General features: G+C 39.6%; 3 protein-coding genes across 5 annotated transcripts in view; 2 read left to right on the top strand and 1 right to left on the bottom strand.

Annotated features, from left to right (window-relative positions):
• Positions 1-59: 59 nt before the first annotated feature.
• Positions 60-6,008, top strand: zcchc17 (zinc finger, CCHC domain containing 17). Its single transcript, XM_079879155.1, has 9 exons — positions 60-131; positions 501-530; positions 648-727; positions 809-866; positions 1,634-1,734; positions 1,880-1,971; positions 4,045-4,145; positions 5,007-5,128; positions 5,276-6,008. The coding sequence occupies exons 3-9, from the start codon at positions 653-655 to the stop codon at positions 5,432-5,434; spliced, it is 708 nt and encodes a 235-aa protein (XP_079735281.1). The 5' UTR covers positions 60-131; positions 501-530; positions 648-652; the 3' UTR covers positions 5,435-6,008.
• fabp3 (fatty acid binding protein 3, muscle and heart) overlaps positions 5,765-21,345 on the bottom strand; it is a 19,320-nt gene continuing 3,739 nt past the window's right edge. Inside the window, exons 1-6 of one of the 3 annotated variants that reach the window (XM_079879163.1) lie at positions 13,205-13,265; positions 8,560-8,596; positions 8,122-8,379; positions 6,703-6,875; positions 6,280-6,381; positions 5,765-6,107 (exon numbers count right to left, since the gene is read on the bottom strand). In XM_079879163.1, coding sequence (XP_079735289.1) covers positions 6,054-6,107; positions 6,280-6,381; positions 6,703-6,875; positions 8,122-8,341 — 549 coding nt within the window. In that variant the 5' untranslated portion in view covers positions 8,342-8,379; positions 8,560-8,596; positions 13,205-13,265 and the 3' untranslated portion in view covers positions 5,765-6,053. Of the gene's footprint in view, positions 6,108-6,279; positions 6,382-6,702; positions 6,876-8,121; positions 8,380-8,559; positions 8,597-13,204; positions 13,266-21,345 lie in introns of those variants that run through there. The other 2 variants (XM_079879164.1, XM_079879162.1) reach the window with 2 other exon arrangements.
• Positions 16,346-21,345, top strand: part of dclk3 (doublecortin-like kinase 3) — a gene marked incomplete at its 3' end in the record, with an annotated part of 5,595 nt that continues 595 nt past the window's right edge. Inside the window, exons 1-4 of the mRNA XM_079878796.1 lie at positions 16,346-16,753; positions 17,603-19,074; positions 20,841-20,973; positions 21,063-21,230. Of these exons, the coding sequence (XP_079734922.1) occupies positions 16,690-16,753; positions 17,603-19,074; positions 20,841-20,973; positions 21,063-21,230 (1,837 nt within the window). The 5' untranslated portion in view covers positions 16,346-16,689. The remainder of the gene's footprint in view (positions 16,754-17,602; positions 19,075-20,840; positions 20,974-21,062; positions 21,231-21,345) is intronic.

Consider the following 21,345-nt stretch of genomic DNA (forward strand, 5'->3'; position numbering starts at 1 on the left):
ATTGGCTGGCTCACGCACATCGCGGTCTCATTGGTTACTGTTAAATCTCTGAACCGGAAGAAAATACACTCTCACTCACGGAACTCATCTGTCGTCACCCAAACAACTAAAAGAGGAGTGTAACGTTAATGGTCTGCATGTGTTTACGTTTAGCGTTGTGATGTTTTGTAGTGTATTATGGAGTCATGTGTCTGTCAATAACTAAATGTAACGTTACGTTACAATATTTTCATCGGATGGAGATTTTTGGAATTTAAACTGCGACTATTTCGCACGTGCATTTTCTTATAGTTCGCTTTCAAACAATAATAATGTAATGCTTTACATGTATTTACGTTTTGCGTTGTGATGCTTTTTTAGTGTATTATGGAGTGACGCGTCTGGCAGCATTTACATTTTACAATATTTTATCGGGATTAATAAATATTTTTGGAATTAAAACTGTGGCAATTTACCACGTGCATATTGCAGTTTACTTATAGATTGCTTTCAAATTACAGTAAAGGGTCCTCGATCTGAACCCACATCTGGTAAGTTCATATACTCATCATGTGCATCACATAAGCACTGACTGGCGTCTTCAGATGCAGTGGTCAATGGCTGGATTTGCTTTATACACTTTGTTTTCTACATGTGTTCCTCTGCAGGAGTGATGGAAGAGGAGTGGGCGAGAGAGCCAGCCGGTCTGGATGGGATTCCACCAATGTACAGCATTCTGAAGGGAGAGGTTAGATCTAAGAGTAAACATGCAGAATCTAAAATCACATAAAATATCCTTTTACTGATCTCCCATTTCTTATTTACTTAGGTAGTGTCTGTCACAACATACGGCGCTTTTGTGAAGATTGCAGGATACAGAAAACAAGGTAAAGTTGGATAGTTACTCTCATTTAAAGAGATAGTTCACCCAAAAATGAAACTTCTGTCATTATTTACTCATCCTCATGTCGTTTTAAACCCGTAAGACTTTCGTTCATCTTCGGAACACAATTGAAGATCTTTTTTGATGAAATCCGAGAGCTTTCCGTCCCTCCATTGACAGCTACGCAACTACCACTTTGACACTTCATAAGTTCATAAAGAGATCGTAAAACTAATCCACACGAATATGAATTTCTGAAGAGACACGATCGCTTTATATGTGAAATTAAGCTTTTGATCAGCAAACAAAAACAAAACCTCAACCGAACTTGCTTGAAAACTGAGAGCAAACTTCATTGGTTCTTTCTGAAGCTCAAACGTGCTGCGTAACGCGAGAATGAACCTCATTGGTTCTCGCACATCATGTGATCGTGCTTGAGCTTCTGTTTACCACCACTGATGTTTGAGTTGGTGTTTATATACGAATAAAAGCCTAAATCCAATCTGAGTTTCTTCAGAAAATTTGGACTAAACCAGTTAATTCAAATGGATTAGTTTTACGATCTCTTTATGAACTTTTTAAAGTGTAAAATTGGTAGTTGCGTAGCTGTCAATGGAGGGACAAAAAGCTCTCAGATTTCATCAAAAAGACCTTCATTTGTTTTGATCTTCATAAGGGTGAATAATTAATGACAGAATTTTTGGTGAACTATCCCTTTAAAACAACGAATATGAATGCACACATAATAACTTATGTGTATTTGTGTTTCAGGTCTGGTTCATAAGAGTGAGATGTCATCCTGTCGGGTGGAAAACCCATCTGAAATAGTTGATGTAGGGGAGCAAGTGTGGATTAAAGTCATTGGCACGGAGGTACATTCAATTACAACACGGATATACCAACACTAAAAGTGAAATTGATACTATAATTTGACATGCAGCTGTGATTAATTTAGTGTCTTTTATAATGCAGTTATATTTTTATTAATAGTGCTTTTTGTTTTCTATCCACTATCAGATGAAAGATGATAAAATCAAACTGTCCTTCTCTATGAAATCTGTCAATCAAGGCACTGGGCGGGACCTGGACCCCAACAACGTCATGGCAGAGTAAGTGGATCTATTGTACATGAGTGCTGTATTTATAGTAGGTTAAATACCTCTGGTTTCACAGACAAGGCTGAAGTCTAGTCCCAGACTAAAATGCATGTTTGAGCTGTTTTAACTGAAAGCAACTTGCATTAACATATCTTAAAATATGTCAATGGCAATGTTTTGTCTTAAAGGGACACTTCACCCATTTGCATTAAGCTTTGCATTGTTAGAAATCCAGTCATACTATTGAATGGTCATGCAACATTTTTTCATTTTCCCCCGAGACGAGAGAAATCTGTATTTACCTCTTTACACTTCCTCCTACAATGACGCAAAAATCGTCATTTTGCGTCATTGTAGGAGGAAGTGTAAGAGGGGGGGATTTCTGTTAAGACTACAAGCACTAGATCCACCCTTTCAAACCCGCCCATAGGGGGTTGGACCTAATGCGCTAACAGACCTATCACAGATCAGTGCCAGTGCGTTTGATTTCAACGGCAGAAACCTGCAGAAAACAGGGACGAAGAAAGCTGAGTAGTAGGGGTTACCATACTCTATTTCCCGGACATGTCCGGCCGTCGAGATCCACAAAAATGTCCGGGATTCAGCTTTTGCTTTCTGCGGTCGCCATCCATTGTTTACATGCTCACCTTTTGTTTCAATCTAACTGAATTCACCCCGATTGGTGAATCTGAATGTAATGTTTACATGAATGCTAAACAAGTGATCGGTTGATTTGCGTTTTAACATTGCTAAGAAAATACCCGCACCTCCGTGAGAGATAGCCCATGAGACCGGTGCATCTCACAGGCGCGCTCATCAGTAATCACAGTAATACAGGGAGCAGGACGAGGCTAGCGCCGCGGGAGAAAGACGCGAGGCCGGTGGCGTGATCGGTTGAAAGACGCGAGGCCGGTGGCGTGATCGGTTGATGTGTGTTTTACCATTGCTAAGAAAATACCTGCTCCTCCGTGCGAGATACGAGAACAGTGCCTCACAGGTGTCGGTCGTCAGTAATCACACCACCGGCCTCGCGCCGTTCTCCCGCGCCCCTCAGCCTCGTCCTGCTCGCCACAGTAAATATGATGAATGGCGACTGTAGAACGCAAAAGCCGAATCCCGGACATTTTGGGCAAACTCGTCACGGAGACTCACTCGTAGCCTAGCCTTGCCTTGATGGTTTTGTTTTCAACTGCGTGCGCTGTCTTACCGGTAGGCGTGGCTTGGGAGTGGCCTTGTAGGGCAGCGAAGCAAGTGCATTCTGGGAGTTGTTGTCTTTCATCCACATAAGCCAAAAATACATTTTCTGGCTTTTCTCAGTCTAGAAAGCTCCAAATTCAAAAATAATTTCACATTTCTTCTACATAAATGACCCACTTTCAATACACATTCATGTCTCCACGGGTGAAATGACCCTTTAAGATGCACATTAGTAATGTGTTTTTCTAAGGCACGTTTATAAAAAAGGGATATTTCACCGCTGGAAAGATGAATGTGTATTTAAATTGGGTCATTTATGTAGTAGAAATGTGAAATTATTTTAGAAGTTGGTGCCTTCTAGACTGAGAAAAGCCAGAAAATGTATTTTTGGCTCATGTGGATGAAAGACTACAACTCCCAGAATGCACTTGCTTCGCTGCCTTACGAGGCCACTCCCAAGCCACGCCTACCGGTTACAGAGGGCAGTAAAGAAATGATACAACTAGGCTACTAGTCGACTCGAAACTGAAAAGACGGCGTTTTATCGTGAGATCCCCCTATGGGCGGGTTGAAGACATGCGGAACGAGCTCCCCCTACTGGCTGGAGTCTCTCGCCTCTGGACAAAAAAGCCTCCGATGATGCTAAATGACGATTTTTGCGTCATCTGAGTTTTTTTCTGAGACAAACAATACAGAAATCTCTCGTCTCAGGGGGACATGAGGGAGGGAAGCACGATCATTCGAAAATACTACCGGGTTTCTACTGATACAAAGCTTAATGCTAATCAGTGAAGTATCCCTTTAAATGCCCTAATTGAACTAAGCCCTATCTGTGAAACCAGGTCATATAGTAGTAATTATATGCGTAAATGAATGTTGTTCACTCAGACAGGACGAGCGTCGCCGGGGGCGGTTCAGAGATCACACCGGGCAGAGGATCACCTTGGAGGCTGTGCTCAACACCACATGCAAAAAGTGTGGATGCATTGGTATGAAACTCCAGGTTGTGTCAGCCTGACCCAATTCTAGTGCACATTAGACCCTTGACCTTTTTACAGATCGCCTGATTTTATCGCAAGCTCAACCGAAATGCTATCTCAACAAGATTTAGCTAAATGAAAATCATTGTTTCACTACTTTGACTTGAGTGCATGTTTGGGTAAAACTAAGACAAATCTGCTGAAAAACCACTATAGCTTAGATTATATGAAGGACGATGTTAGTCATTATGTGACTAATATTTATTTAAAGCATAAGTGTTTCTGCAATATTTAAAAGTTTGTGGTCTGTTTAGAATGAAGTCTCTTCTGCTCTTCAAGGCTGCTTTTATTGTATCGAAAATACAGTAAAAAGTGTAATATTGTGAAATATTACAATTTAAAATAACTTTATTTGTTGATATTTTGAAATGCAAAGATGCAAAGCATTTTTAGTGTCACATGATCCTTTAGAAATCATTCTGATTTGCTGATTGCATTTTTGATCATTATAAATGTTGAAAACAGTTGTGCTGCTTGAAATCTTGATACATTTGTTCAGGACTCTTTGAGTAGAAAGTTCAAAAGAACAGCATTTACTTAAAATGTTGTCTAATGTAAATGTCCACAAACTAGTGTATATTACAGCAAACACTTTTAATTGGATTTCATACATTTAATTGGATTTTCATACATTTCATACATTTAATTGGATTTCCAATACTTTTAATTGGAATACATTTCATACTCATCTCATTCATTGAGTGTCACTTTCACGGTCTTCATTTGCAGGTTGTGTGTGTAATCCCTGAACACCTGTTATGACAGTGTTCAGGTTTTAAATAATGACATGTATGTATGTTTGCATGCAAGGTCACTTTGCAAAGGACTGCTTCTCTAAGCCTGGCCTGCAGTACAGTTTAGTGCCAGAAGAGGAGGAGGAGCCGCCGACCAGCAACCAGAACACCCAGTCAGAGCCCCAGAAACGTAAAAAGGTGCGGACACACCCCTGACACCCAAATGATTGCGCCAGATGACACGCTGGCTGCAAACGGTTGTGTAACCTTGCTCACTTACTGCCAAATTCTGCAATACTTCACCCGTCTTTCATTTGCATGCTCATGATGCCCTTTTTCATGCAGGAAAAGAAGGCAAAGAAAGAGAAGAAGAAAAAGAAAGAGAAGAAAAGAGACAGTTCTTCATCTGATAGCGGCGCTGAAGATGCCAAACGGCCGAAGCATTCACACACACACTCGGACAAGAAGAAAAAACACAAGAAACACAAACACAAGGCCAAGTAATTTTGCTTTGCAAATCAATTCAAACTTGCGCATGTCGTTTATTTGCAGGTTTATCCAGATTTAAATGTATCTGGTCAATTTTGGAGTGTATTTTTTTTTTTTTTTTTTCATATTAAAATTAATTTGACCATTGAAAGAGACTGGCTTCTTGTGTGAAGGTTAAAAGGTTCACTGCACAACCTCTGAATGGCCCTTCACCCAGAAACACACAGACACATGCGCTCGATATAGAACACACACAACGTCAGCCAGCAGACACGGGAACATGCTTAAATTAGAAACACCTCACGGAAATTTAACCGTCCTTTTGGAAAATCAAAACACACAAGCAACAGCACTGGAGCGCTTTATTGAAATGTTGACACAATAAATAGCACAAGGTGAATTTGGAGCAAATGTCATATTTATTAGTAATCCAAAGTCATATGACAGAACACTGACTGCAGAGGCATAACACATATCCAGAATAAGATATCATATACAGACATCTGGAGGTATGAAGTTGGATTTCTTTCAGTGTTTGAGGAACGGTGCAAATGAGAAACATTAACACTACAGGAAAAAACACTGGAAATGTACATGACCGTTGATGAGAATGGGTTGCGAATTAAGTTTCTCTTTATTCCGCCTTTACATAGTGTCGTGTGGAGACAACATCGCCAAGTGTCAGTGTCTGTTAATAAAAGAAAGAGGTTGGTCTGTTGATATAATTATTCATGCAGTCATAAATACTGACAAAAGTAATTACTAAATGGGCAGCAGAACCGGTTCAGCTTTTGCTGACTGTTCTTATAACCATGTTCTCAGCCAAAAAGGCACTTACTGTAAATACACACTATACTGACCAGAGTGAGACTGTTGTCGCTGACTTCTCGGACCAGGGTCGTCTCTTTGCCGTCCCATTTCTGAACGTGAACCAATTTGCCTCCATCTAAAGTTATCAAGGACTGGAGAAAAACAGAGTAAAGGGAATAAGATTAGCATTGAATACGAGCTCATTTTTTCCTCTTGCTGCCCGGGAGCAACGATGACTAGCGTTTCTAAGCCTACATTAATGATTGACCCGATGAATGTCACGGGACGGGTCAATCTCTCATTGGGGCTTCTAAGAGGCTCTTGTTTGCCATCAACAAGACCCTATTGTGTCATCCAAGACTTATCTTAACTGCCCAATTCATAACGTGTCAGTCGTGAAATTATCCGTGCCTTTAGCAAGTCTCAAAGCACAGGACTGTTGCGAGTGAGACTAATGTGTGAGATTTTATCACCTTGACTGAGCGGTCATCGGCAGTGGTCTCGTCGAATTCCTCTCCCAGTTTGAAGTTGATTTCTGTGCTTTTGAAAGTGCTGACGGTCTTAAGTGTGAAGACGTCGCCCTCCTTGGAAATGATGGTTGTGGGTTTGGTCATACTGCCAACCTGACGCGTGGCAAAGCCCACACCTGATAAACAAACACACTTTCAGGAACAAGTATGAAGCCGTTTCAACAATGCACATGCAGAGGAATTCACATGGACAACCTCAAGAAGCAAATATACTTTTACAGATTGTAATGCATCTATGTAATGTACAACAAACACTAAAGGGTTTAAAGCACTTAAATATATTTTAAGAAGCGAAGTTGTTTTTAAAAATGGTCGTGTACTCTAAAGAAGCTAAAAACTAACAGTTAGAATAAAGTCCTTTATTTTATATATATTTTAAATATTACTATTAAAACCATGTCTAAAAAAGCCACAATTTGTTCACAAAAATGCTAATATGGAAAGAGCATCTGCATACAGTAGCTTAAGGCCAGTATATTAATAATTAAACAAAGATTGCATTAATATTCAGTGGTTAGTCACAATTGAACACATCTCTGCAAATAACCAAACTCTGGAACGGTCAAAATGGTCAAATCATCAGCAAACATACGCTTTTGGGAGAATGCAGCAATTACTATTGATTTGTTCAGCAAATACTGCGAGGGAGTGTGACTATGAACGCAGACGTGTTCTTCTCTAACCACAGATAAAGGGCAGGAAATCAGGGTTCATTGCAGTTCACTCAAGAGTAGTGAATTTGAAACCAGTTAGTCAGAAGGGAGTAAGAAGAAAAAAGAAGAAGAAAAAAAAGAAAAGAAAAATCACCCACTTTGTCTCACCCACACTTTCCTCCCTCCTTCCCTCTATTCTTTTCATACAAATGCACACTGATTGATTCACACCCCCCATCTTCATCTATTCAGCCACAACTCACTCAACACTACTTTATAAAATACAAAATCCTATGCAACTGGCAAAAAAAAAAAGGCTTACAAGCTTCTAAAGACAGATATTTCCATATGTTTCGTGTAACAAAATATCAAGGTTCAACGGCGAAATAAAGGGCTCATTGTATTTTATACAAGACAACAGCAGTTGCTCTGTATAGTCATGAATGTGGCATGGATGTGGTTGTGCGTGAGAGCACGTGTGTGTGTGTGTGTGTGTCTAAGAGAGGCTCTTCGAGAGAGACCTTCCCTGCACCATCTTAAACACACCCATGCACACACACACACACCAGCACACATGCACCTTGCACAGTGAATGATCCCCTCTCCCACTCTGAAAGAATCAGAAACACACACCCAAACTACATGTGCTCACTTGCATCAAAAGGCACACACCCTACATCTAGCTGTGAAGCACACACACACTACTCACCGAGGGCTTTCATGTAGTCATCGAAATTCTTGCTCTCCTTTAAGTTCCATGTGCCAACAAAGACGTCTGCCATGTTTAGAGCTGAGCGAGAGAACAAGAGCAGAAGATGTGAGAGCGAGGAAGAAAGAAACACGGCGTGGGTGAGAGAGGAGGGCAAGACAGCACCACTGAGCTTCTCCGATCTTACTGGCCGATTTATAACTGCTGTTTGTGATGTCATCACTACAAGCCTGGGGGGTGAAAGAGGGAGGAGCAAAGCTGGAGAGAAGAGGAGAGATGAGTGACAGGGGGGGGGGGGGGCAGAGAGATGGGGAGATGGGAATTGTAGGACAATCCGTTAAGAACAATAGAATAAAGAAAGACAAGGAGGTTGAGGAACTGTGCAAAATTAAAGGGATAGTTCACCCGAAAATGAACATTTTCTCATCGTTTACTCACCCTCATGTTGTTCCAAACCTGAATGAGTTTCTTTCTTCTGTTGAACACAAAAGAAGATATTTTAAAGAGAGTTAGTAATCTGACGGCACCATAGTATTTTTCTTCCTACAATGGAAGTCAATGGCTACCGTCTACTGTTTGATCACAACATTCTGATGTACAAATCTAAAATGGATATTCATTTTGAGATGTGCTAAAGATAACATTTAAATGAAATTGTGAGTGTTTTAAAGATTAACTTTAAGTGACGGCACAGGTGATCTAAATGTAAAAATAGAGGAAAAGAGCATTAATAATTAAATATCCAAAAACTGACCCATATTGTTAATCTCAAATATCATTCAATACCTGTTATGATTGTGCATCATCCCCTACTTAAACATTTATGAATTTCACTGCATTTGAAAGTCAAACCAGTTTCTGCAATGACTCTTAACCAAGTGGTCTAATTTTAGTGGATGTATTGCCTTTAATTTTGAACTTGCTTTGTAGTTTAAAACCAAATTAATGCCTTTTGATTGAAAAATGTGGTTTGGTTTGATATTTTGTTAGTTGCATTTATCATTCATTCATTTAGCAGATGCTTTCATCCAAAGCAACTTATAAATGAGAAACATCACAAGTATTTTCTAATGCAAAGACATTCATTGGAGAGAGAGAGAAAGAGCAAGAGAGAGCGCAGCGAGGAGGGGGGGAGGAGTGATTGATATTGGGACCATGCAGAGTCAGGCCATATTCTCTCTCTCTCTCTCTCTCTCTCTTTCTCTCTCTCTCTCTCTCTCTTTTACAAGCCTCTGAGGACATGACCTTATGTCAGAGGACTCGCTCTTCCAGCCTCTACACTCTTTGACTGACTGTGTTTGGCTGCTCAGTAAGAGGCAGGGAAGATCGAGTCGTATCAGATGCTGTTTGTACAATAATCACCGAATCGTTACACCAGTGTCGCTAAACATTCCCCCGGCCCAAACTCTGAGCCGCAAGGCTGAGTTTACAAGTGTTTGCATTGCAAGAAAGGACGATTGTTTGAGCATGTGTGTGTGTGTGTGTGCAACAGCATGAAGGGTCTGAATGCCAGGATTTGCACGCAATAAGGTCTAGGGTTAATGCTGAACTCTTGAATTTTTTAGAGTTTGTAACGTGAGCAGCTGTTCATGAACGCTAGACATCTGGTGCACACAGATTCTTCTGACCAACAACAGCTTTTAAGAAAAAGCCAGGAACAGATCTGTAAAAAAAACTATGCTAAATTCATGAATTTAAGAGTCTACACCCTACGGAGCCCCTAAAGGGACATTGTGATTTGCATTCTACTGAGAAACTCTGCGTTCGCATGAAAAAGTGAATGCAAAGTTTCTCAGTGGAATAAAACGCACACATTTTTTTGTGAGAAAATGCAAAAGTATTGATTTTTCTCCCATCCAATATTTTTTCCCTTTAGGGGCTCCTTTACACATTTTGATAAAACTCAAAGAAAACATTAAATCTACAGTGAGAAGTTTTTAGGTAACTGAAATAAAACTGAAATGAAATATAAATAAATATTAGATTTGAAAAAAATTATAATGTTGCCTTTGCAACTAAATAAATAATGAAATGAATAGATTGTAGTGCTACAAGTGCATAAACTGAAAAAAATATAATAAAGCTAAATAAATTAAAGATTAAACTCTTCAAAATAAAGGTTCTTGAATCTATGATTCCATTAAGAATCTTTAACATTCATGGAACCTTTTCATTGCACAAAAGTTTCTTTACAGTGGAAAAGGGTTCTTAAGATTATTAAAAAATGTTCTTCAGACTAAGAAAAATAGTTATTTTAAAGAAAGGTTTATTGAAAGGTACTTTAGAGAATTAAAACAAAAGGTTTTTCTATGGCATTACTGCAAAAAAAAGAAAGAAATTTGGACCCTTTATTTTTAGGAGTGTAACAAATTGAATAAAACTTCTTTTTGAAGTTTCAAAAATTGAAAAAATAAAAGGTCATTCAAAATAAAGTATACCTAATACTAAAATAGCTATTTTAACAACAACTACCTGTACAATCTACAGAACCCTGTTCATTTCTTTAAAGGATTGCTTGGAGGAAATGTTCTAGGATTCATTTGTCCTCATCATTCCCCCGGTGGGAACATGACGTGATATGAACAAACATTCTAACTTGCATCTGTTTGAGCATGTACAAATACACACAGACACACACCCTTCTCTTTCACCTCTCCCAAATATTTATATTTCATTATCTTTACAGCTATCATACGATTCCCAAACTAATCTGCTCCTTATTATCAAATGACTTTGAACAATTACAGCTGAATTGTATTATAACTGCAAGATAAATCTCCCATAAATTGTAGATATTGCAGGTGTGTCCTGTCACGGTGATAGCATTCAGATGGTGTGTGTTATAAATATCCTCCAGAATTGTATGCTCCAAAAAAAAAAAGTGAATCTGCAAAAAGAAATTTGGTAATTTATAGTTAAAATAGTATTAGAGTAATATATGCATGTATGTATGCATTTCTTTCTTCTGATAAACACAAAATAAGATATGTTGAAGAATGTCGGTAACCAAACAGCCATTCAATGGAAGTCAATGGGGTCCAACAACTGTTAAGTTACCAACATTCTTCAACATATCTTCTTTTGTGTTCAACAGAAGAAAGAAACTCATACAGGTTTGTAACAACTTGAGTTGAATTGAACTTTCAATTTTGGGTGAACTATCCCTTTAAATAGGCTAAATTTGTATTCCAATTGAAAAAGCAAAGACAATTTGTACTTCACTGAGTTATAAGTACTCTATTCCTGCTCTCACGGTTTCTCACATTAATGCTGTAAGCTTGTATTATAGACATGCAAACCACATGTTGTGAAATACAGTTCAGTTCTCTTAAAGGGATTGTTGATAGAACCTTATGTGTTGTAACACCCCTCTTCTGGAATGATTTATAATATGTGGGTATTTGGTATTTGAACACACACTCACACACAGTTGACTGCCATGTGTCTAACCCAACACAAATGTGTGACTAAACATGGTATGCATGCAGAGTTCATGTGTTTGACGTTTGACACGAACAGGTGGTGGAGAGAGACAGAGACAGAGAGAGAGAGAGAGAGAGAGAGAGAGAGAGAGAGAGAGAGAGAGAGAGAGTAAACCCCTTTAACTCAGGTCATGAAATCAAAGTCTAAAGCCGCGTTTCCACCGCAGGAACTTTCCCCAGGAACTAGGAACTTTGGGCTGGTACTCGATGTGTTTACACCGCAGGAACCAGGGTCTAAATGAAGTTCCGGGTAAATATTTCCCCCTCCGATAGTCCCTGCTCACGAGGTAGTACTTTTTCAAAGTTCAGGAACTTTCAGGGGTGGGACTTGTGCGCTGCACAAGCTGATTGGTTGTGTTCACGCCGCATTTTGGTTGGATGACTCCACGCAGCATTTTCTTTATTTTTAACCTCCCTTTTAAAAAGTGGCTTCATGCAGTAAAGTTGTCTGTCTGCAAATATGGAATTTAATAAAAAAAACTGGGGGACTGGCGACGAGTTTCAGGCTTTATTATTTGGGTATTTGTGGAAGAGGAAACTTTCTGCGCGTTCGTCACAGCCATCTCACGGCCAATGTCCGCAATAGCTGATACAATTTTATATCTAACGTTAGCATTACGAGCTCTGAACACGCTTTATCAGTGCTCGTCTCTTTTCTGCCACAGCTTTTAATATTAAGTCATTATGTTTACACATTGTCATCTATTGCAAGGCAAACCATGTTACAAATTTACTATAACAGGATTGAAATAGCGCTTTGAGGTTGGTAACAAACAACTATTTACAAGACTGTCACTATTTATGATTGATAGACGGGGTTCAGGCTTTTTTTAAGAGTATTTGCGCGAAAGGAAATTTTTGCGCGTTCGTCCCAGTCATCTCACAACATACCTTGTCTAATTTTATACGCATACGAGCTTTCTGAACACGCTTTAGTATCAGTGCTCGTCTATTTTGTTATGTTAATTACCTCGTTAGTAAACCAATAACTGCAGCACAGTTTGAATCTCCTCCATACTTATAAATGTGGCGCTCAAAACTGATTACTGTCCGTCGCAGACTGGGAGGAGCAGTTGCGCGCAGTTTACCTTCCCGGTACTTTAGACCGCGGTGTAAACGCAGAAAGCAACCGGTCTGGGGCAAAAAAGGTTCCTGGGAAAAAAGTTCCTGGGACAAATTGTTCCGGGTAATTTCGGTGGAAAAGCGGCTCAAGTCTCAAACACACAAAACCCAGGACACAAATACAAATTCTGCCATTAGTACCAACATGTCTTGTTGGCATGTAGTTAAATTCTGGTCAGCAGCATTCATGTAATCCTCAATAATCAAAATAATATTTTGCATTGAGTCATGTCTCAATGGGGGTCAACTAATTGTTAATAACTATGAAATATAAAAACAAGCATTAAGCAAAATACAACGTGCGCCTCAGTCGATGATTCTGGTCCACGTTTTAGAAGATCTGTCGAGTTGAGGTTCGTCACGTGCATCACAAATGTCGCTTAGCGCTCAGCACAAGCTAAGACGTCTAATATCTTAAAGATTTATGTATTTATGAAATGTGAATCTATAATGTAAGTGATAAAAAAGATAGTACTTACTCATTGTCCGATACTGAATGGAAATCGCTCGCGCGGTGTATTGTTGATATGGTTATTGGTTTCCCCGTCACGCGAACGAAAACAAAACATATACAAAAAATGTCTCGGGCGGTAACTTAACCTTTCAAAAAGAAATCTTTGTACCTTGATTAGCTTTAAAAAGTTGCATATTAGTACCTTAAATGCGCATCTTAGTACCTGAAGTGTACATATTATTACCTAAATGGTACATATTAGTAGCCTACAAATGATACTGCCCGAGTGACGACTTTTGTACCATTTTTTTCTGAATGTATTAATAAGCAATTTAACTAACGTAAATTTAATCTATTTATGTAACGTTCTGTTAAATGTTTCATCATTGTCCCTCCAAATATTAAAATTCATAATGTAAATTCAATTGTAAGGAACAAGTAGGCCTATGTGACTATGATCAGCATAGCAAAATAAATACATTTTATAAAAGGATGGTCCTTGATTCTGATTGGTTCTTTGGTTGAGGCGCGTTCCAGAGTCGTTGTACATAAACCTGTTACTAGTTACTTTTTAAAGAAAGTAATGCGTTACGTTACTTTTGCGTTATTTTTTCTCACCTGCAGGGCTGGGTTTGTTTTTTTGTTTGTTTTTTATAACGAAAAAGATACATTGTGAATTTAAAGGACCTTTGAAGGAAATGCAAATTCACACCCGTACAGTTGAGGGCGCAGCTCAGGCAAACCTCGCTGTGCTGCCCTTCTGGATCGCAGAAGAATAAATGCTGGAGAAGAAACTTCAAGAAAGCTTAAAAGTCATTTTTGCTTATGGTTTAACTGAATCATCGAAGGTCAGCAACAAGTACATTGGTCAATAAAGTGAGAATAAATGCATAAAAATATTTGATTTATTTAACATTTAATTATTGGAGGTTTGCATAGTATTCTGATTTTGCATTTCACAGATTTTTATTTTTTATTTTTATTTTTTTAGGAATACTGAATCTTTTTTGTGCAAGTGAGATTAGTAAATGCATGCTCACATGTAGTGTAGAACTACACTCTTAAGAAAAATGGTTCTAAACAGTACCAAATTAGGGTTCTTCCGCTTGTAACCTTTTTGGTGCTGAATAGAATCCTTTATAAGGTTCCATAAAGAACCATGAACCACGCTTTCAAAGTGCTATAAAGAACCATAATGATGTTATAAATAACCATTTCAACATTTATTTTCATTACTATTAGTAGGCTATATTATCTTCATATTACTAATATTATTTTTTATAAATTATTTATTAATATTGTTTTTTTAGCCCATATCTGCCTGCGTGGTCTCATATCTTGTTGCCTCTATTTGGGTTTTACATTTAAAAAAAAAAACCCAGCATGTTCTTGTTCATGTACGTTTATTTTTTTATTGACATGTCAGATTGTAGCAAAAATGACAGAGCTCTAATAACAGTTGTTAGCTGAATACATTAATAAATAACAATTGACATTGAACACGATATAGATGAAGACCAAGTTCCAGTGAAATATCTTCACAATCCCCTATGATGTCTTTACGTCCTTCATTATGTGTGTATTCTGAGTGGCAGTGTCTCTCTGCAGATGATGAGGTTATGGTACGTATGGGACAGGGCCTCGAATTGCAATGGCTGCCTCTGGCAACACCCAAAGACTAGTCTAGCCAAAGACTAAAGCACAGCACAGCCATTTTTACACATAAACATAGCAATTTTTTTTCTTTTTAAATAAAAAATATACAGAATAGAATAGGAATTGTTAGTTTTAATGGGTCAAGTGTCGTACAACGCCTCTTAACTGTTCTAAATTCACTGTAAACCACGGCTTCTTGTGCTTGTTTTGTCACTGAGTTAGGCATATGTGTAGGAAAACCTAAAGTAAACCGAGTCTGCCCATCACCCAAAGCTCCCCACTACCGTCTAACACACACTGCCCTCTAATGGACACATTTACACAACCCATCTACAGCTGCACACACACACACACACACACACACACACACACAGCAAAGGCCAGCAAAGCCATCCTAACGCAAACATAGACACAAAGCAGGACTGCTGTGTTAACAGTAACCATGGTAATACAGCCACACTGGGAGACCTGCGGAGACAAAGTGAAAAGTCTCAGGAAGTTCAATTATCTTAAACCACGGTGAAGAGGGCAACGAATAAAGGGGTGAGTGGGTGTGAAATAATAAGGCAGAGAATTTCTTTCAATGCATCTGTACCAAATTCACCAATAATGGCGATGACTGAAATATTCATAAACAGATGCTCAACATCATATTCACTAGACGTCACTACTCTTTTATATCTCAATCTCATTCCTTCTGCCAGGAAGGACAAAAACAACAAATTAAAAGGTGCCAGTAACGCCAATAAAATGAAAATATATTAAAACTATAATTTGTTAAATATGCATTTTATACAAGAATAATAAATAGGCTACATTTTCTTTGATTAAAAAATGCCGAGTTTTAAATAAATTTGAATGAGCATTTTTTAATAACAACCGTGTGAGTGTTTTGCTATTCTTCTGAGAGTCAAATGCCCTCAATATTAAAGTGAAACCCAACTTTTGGGGATATTTTAGGAGTCCTTATTGAAATGGGGAAAGGGGGGGGGGGGGGGGGGGGCTCATAAATTGGCCACATATTTTTCTTCATTATTTCTATTGGACGGCTGCTATATGAAAACTGTGGAAGTGTATGAGATGGCCTCCTCAACAGTCAAACAGACCTCTCTCTCTTTGTGTGTGTGTGTGTGTGTGTGTGTGTGTGTGTGTGTGTATGTGTTTGTGTGTGTGTGTGTGTCTGTGTGTGTGTGTGTGTGTGTGTGTGTCAATATCTGAAATCCTGGTCCTTTTGGGGTACATTTTTTGGCCCCCATTAAGAAAAAGGCTCAAAAATCATACTAGTGATATTTTTTGAATAGAAAAAGTTTTGTGATGGGTAGGTTTAGGGGTCGGGTTAGTGTAAGGGGAGAGAATATACAGTTTGTAACCTATACATTATGTCTTTAGAGAGTCCCCAACATTAAAACACAGTGTGTGTGTGTGTGTGTGTGTGTGTGTGTGTGTGTGTGTGTGTGTGTGTGTATGTGCGCGCGCGTGTGTGTGTGTTTCAGTTCTCTGTGTGTTACCGGGGAGACGCGCTTGCAGGATGCGGAGTATCCGGTAACGCGCTCGTAGCTTTTCCAAAAGATGCGTTCTCGATATCCCCATGTTACCTCATGTCTGACTGAACACTGGCTGTGTGCGCACTGTCCGATTCACTGTGCTTTAAATTCAGCGCTGTTTTAAACTTTCGCGATTCCTCAAGGACACTGAGAAGCTTGTTTAGAGGTGCGCGTTGATTTCATCATGGTTACAGACTTTTTTACCATCTTGTAACGCCGCCGGACATCTCTGGGACAGTATGAGCAGTGAATCAGACTCACGGGGTTATATCTGCATAAACACTGATGAAACCGCGAGCAGTGGAACAGAATGACACCGGTGTGGAACCAGCGACCGGGGCGAGAGCCACCGAGACCCAGATGGGGACTGACAGGCGAGTTCAAATGATTCATTAATAAATACATTAAGAGAATAGGACAATGACTAAAAGTTTAACTATAGGTCAATTAACCAGTCCACATTTGCAGAATCTCCGTAACGAGTATCCTATTAGGCCATGTCGCTATGATTCTTATGATGAATAAACAAACTAAATAATATGATTTAATTATTATTACTTAGATAAATAGCATTATTGATATAATATTGTGATATGTTATTAATAAATGCATATTTTTCCAAGCATGAAAGAAATTAATTAAATTTAAACTTATTAAAATAAATAAAAAAATAACTTTAGGTTTATTCATGCATATAGTTAATTAGTTTCACAGTGGCTTTTCTTTCTTTCAAAAGATCTTTCTTAGTGACTTAAAAGGGAAACAGCGTCTTTGAGTGTTTTTGGTGTTCAATTTCTTAATGCCTCCTGCATCCTTCCACTTAAAGAAGTCAGACATGTGTTTAGTGCATGCAAGGAGAGAAAGAAAGAAAGAAAGAAAGAAAGAAAGTAAACAAGCTGCGCAAGCTGAGTAAAGTGATCCGACATGATCAGATTTGATCCTTTTCCGTTACCCCTGGAGCATGCGGTGCAATTTGAGAATCTGCATGTCTCGGCATTGCTCCTCAATACACACCAGCTCTCAATTATTAATGTTGCACACTTCCTCTTTAATTCGCCTGTATAAGCTTTTTTTTTTTCTCCTCCAAAATCTGATCAAGCAATTTTAAATGTGCTACATTTTTGATGAACAAAGCAGATCTTTGGACGAGTTGCTCTACTAACAAAAAAAAAAAAAAAAAAAAAAAGCAAATTGTATCCTAACGAGACATGTATGTGTTCCAGATCAAAGGATTAAACTGCCAAAATGCCCAAATGTTGCCCCTCGGCAACCTCTTCCCTCTTACCTGCACAGATCCAGACCCCGAAGGCCCCTGACAGACTTTGGGCCTTCAGAAAGCCCCGTGTGTCATTGGGAGGAGGCAGGAGTCTCCAGAGCGAGTGGTTATCACGCCAGGCACGCAGAATCAAGCCCTGTGCGCCCGCGGATCGTGAGCGTGGTGCGAGCGTGTGGACAGGACGGCGTGAGGAAGATCTCGCTGCTGTTGAACCGGCGCGCTGTGCAGACCTTCGAGCAGCTCGTGGCGGATGTGTCCGAGGCGCTGGGCTTCCCCTGCTGGAACAACGCTCGAATACGACGTCTCTTTAGCCCTTCTGGCCGAGAGATCCAAAGCCTGGCTGACTTCTTCCGCTTCGATCACGCTTTCCTGGCCTTCGGAAATACCCGACCGTCGCTTGAGGATATAAGTGCCGCTCTGGATGAGCTCTATCCGGACAACCCCGGGCACTGCGAACACCTGCTGAGGGTTTGGGAGCGTATCCTGAGACCCAAGGCCACTAAAGCGGATAGTGGTTTCCATGATGATGATCCTGAGGTGTCCTTACCTGCGGTGCGGGATCATCAGGTGAACCAACCACCGGTCAACAACCTGCAGCCTGTTGGAAGGCAAAAGCTGAAGAGAGAACGGCAAAGAGAACTACGGAGGAGGAAAGCTGACCTGCTGAAAGAAGATGAGAAGGAGCCGAAGAAAGAGGAACGAAAGAGAGACGCTCTTTTCTGCCGGAGCTGTCGAGGATGCGTCCCTCCTATTCCTCCAATCAGAAGCAGTCGGAGTTCTCAACCGGACAGGACGAATAACCCCAGTAATAAAAGTAGTACATCTCAAAACAATTTGGTTTCTTTGGAAAAAGCACAGCATAGACCGCTGAAAGCTGATAAGCATGTTGCCAATATGAAATCTAGCCCTTCTGTTCCTCAAAACGCTCTGATAATAACTGAGCGGGACATTAATAAGCAGGATCAGAAAGACTTGCAGGGTAACGTCCCACCTGACGGTGCAGAACTCTCTCTGGAGGACATCGAGCGCTGTTACGACATGGGTCGTGTGGTGGGAGACGGGAACTTTGCGGTGGTCAGAGAGTGCCGTGTGAAAGGCCTGGGTGAAACCTTCGCCATGAAGATTGTGGACAACGCTAAGCTGCAGGGACGCGGTCACATGATCCAGAATGAGATCGCTCTGCTGCGAAGTCTGGAACATCCTCGGCTCATCCAGCTGTTTCGTTCTCACCACACGGACACACACGTCTACCTGCTGATGGAGCTGGTCACCGGAGGAGATCTGTTCGACGCCATCACTCAGAGCGGCAGGTTTACTGAGCCGAGAGCTGCGTGCATGATCACGGATATCAGTCAGGCGCTGGAATACATCCACAACAAGAGCATTGCACATCGAGACATCAAACCTGAAAACCTGCTGGTAAGAGATGAGAGTTACTCAAATTCAGCCTTAAAGGGATAGTTCACTTTGAAATTAAATTTTGGTATGTTTTAGCTTACCTCAAGGGCATCCAAGATGTAGGTGTCTTTGTTTCCGCAGTAGTTTCAACTTTGATATTTTTAGGTCAAACCGTTCTTGTCTGTCAGTCGTATAATGCAGGTCTATGGTCACCACCTCAAAGAGCATGCACAGAGTCCAAATTAAACAATTCCCCATCGTAAGTACACATTGATGGCCTAAGACACGAAACGAGCGGTTTGTGTGAGAAAATGAACAGTATTTATATCGTTTATACCTCTTGTACACTTCCGGTGCTTGCGCAGACTAAGCCAGAACGCGCGCACACGTCACACACCAAGAAGCGCGCGCGCCCTCAGGTCACTTGGACTTGGTTGTGTAGAGGTAAAAACGATATAAATACTGTTCGTTTTCTCACACAAACTGCTCGTTTCGTGTCTTAGGCCATCAGTGTGTACTTACGATGGGGAATTGTTTAATTTGGACTTCTCTGTGCATGCTCTTTGAGGTGGTGACCATAGACCTGCATTATACGACTGACAGACAAGAACGGTTTGACCTAAAAATATCAAAATTGAAACTACTGCGGAAACAAAGACACCTACATCTTGGATGCCCTTGAGGTAAGCTAAAACATACCAAAATTTAATTTCAAAGTGAACTATCCCTTTAAGGCCCGTTCACACCAAGGACGATAATGATAAAGTTATAAAAATCATTCTAAAGAAGGATAGCAGCAGTCCACACCACAACTATAGCGATAACGGCACAGAGAAACAATATCGTTGGAATCACTTACAGAACATTTCTTCCAGCTGATTAATGATGAAAACATTGACAGCCAATCAGAATCCACCCTGCTTTAAGAGCTCGAGCATTCAACGGAACGTTATTGTCCGCTTGTGTGGACGCTGCAGTTTTGTGGCCTGTCTCTTTAAATCCGCGTGCTCTTTAAAGCAGGATGGATTCTGATTGGCTGTCAGTGTTTTCATGAAAACGATTCCAAATACATCGTTCCTCTGTGTCGTTATCATTATAGTTGTGGTGTGGACACCGCTATTCTTTCAATTTAGAACGATTTTTAAAACAAAATCTTTATAGTTATTGTTATAGTTATCTATATTCCGTTTTGTTGTAATTTGTATTTTTTTTTTTTATATAGGCTACATAACTTTATTTATTTCTGTTTTCATTCTAGTCACTCAACTTAAAATCATCTTAAATGTATTAATTTCAGTTTATTAATCTCAGTAATATCTAATTTTAGTTTTTCATCTAAAATGTATGTTATTTTATTTCAGCTTATTTAAATCACCGAAAATGTTTTTTTATTTTATTGTTTTAGTTATAAATGCTAAGCATTATTTCATAGACTACCAACATTTTTTTAAATTATAATATAACCAAATAATATAACATTAGCCTACTACTAAATACAACAACATTTACTTAAATGAGTGAAAAACAGAATACATAGGACAAGGAACGGAAGAATAGTTATTAATCTGTTTATTTACATAAAACATCCGAACGAACCGATTCAATAGAATGAATCAGATTTCCAACACTACAAATGAGGACCGGTTAAGACGAACCGATCTTAAACAGATTCATTACAACAGATTCAGTAGCAGTATGGCTACTTTACAACCACTTAGTATTGTATTGGTCATGCATTTAAAAACAGTGAACAATACAATTTTATTTTATTTTTTTACTGATTCTAGGTACAGCGGCATGGCAATGGAAGTCTGAATCTGAAGTTGGCAGATTTTGGCTTAGCCATGGTGGTAACGGAGCCAGTGTTCACAGTTTGTGGCACACCTACATATGTTGCTCCAGAGATACTTGCTGAGACAGGTAAAGTCTGAACCACAAAAACTGGACACAAAAAACCTGAGCTACAGCTCTGTGATCAGCGATGCGTGTGTATGTCTATATTTGACCAGGTTACGGTGTTGGAGTGGATGTTTGGGCGATGGGTGTTATACTGTTTGTGCTGCTCAGTGGCTTCCCTCCGTTCCGCAGTCCAGATCGTAATCAAGAGGAACTATTCCGCCTCATCCAGAAGGGAGAAGTCCACTTTCTGTCCCCTTACTGGGATAACGTGTCCGAGGGTGAGATCTTGAACTCTCAACATTTGACCCCCTACAAATATAAAGAGATTTAAGTGTTAGTTCACCCCAAATTGAAAAAGCTGTCATAATTTACTCAACCTCATGCTGTTTCAAA

Source organism: Squalius cephalus (genome assembly GCF_949319135.1).
Source record: "Squalius cephalus genome assembly, chromosome: 8".
NCBI lineage: Eukaryota > Metazoa > Chordata > Actinopteri > Cypriniformes > Leuciscidae > Squalius > Squalius cephalus.

What these genes read in the sequence shown, in the direction of transcription:
- zcchc17 (XM_079879155.1), top strand. Translation starts at nt 653, where the DNA reads ATGGAAGAGGAGTGGGCGAGAGAGCCAGCCGGTCTGGATGGGATTCCA. An exon ending in ACAGCATTCTGAAGGGAGAG is followed by an intron (nt 728 to 808) that starts GTTAGATCTAAG and finishes TTATTTACTTAG; the next exon opens with GTAGTGTCTGTCACAACATA. An exon ending in TTAAAGTCATTGGCACGGAG is followed by an intron (nt 1,735 to 1,879) that starts GTACATTCAATT and finishes ATCCACTATCAG; the next exon opens with ATGAAAGATGATAAAATCAA.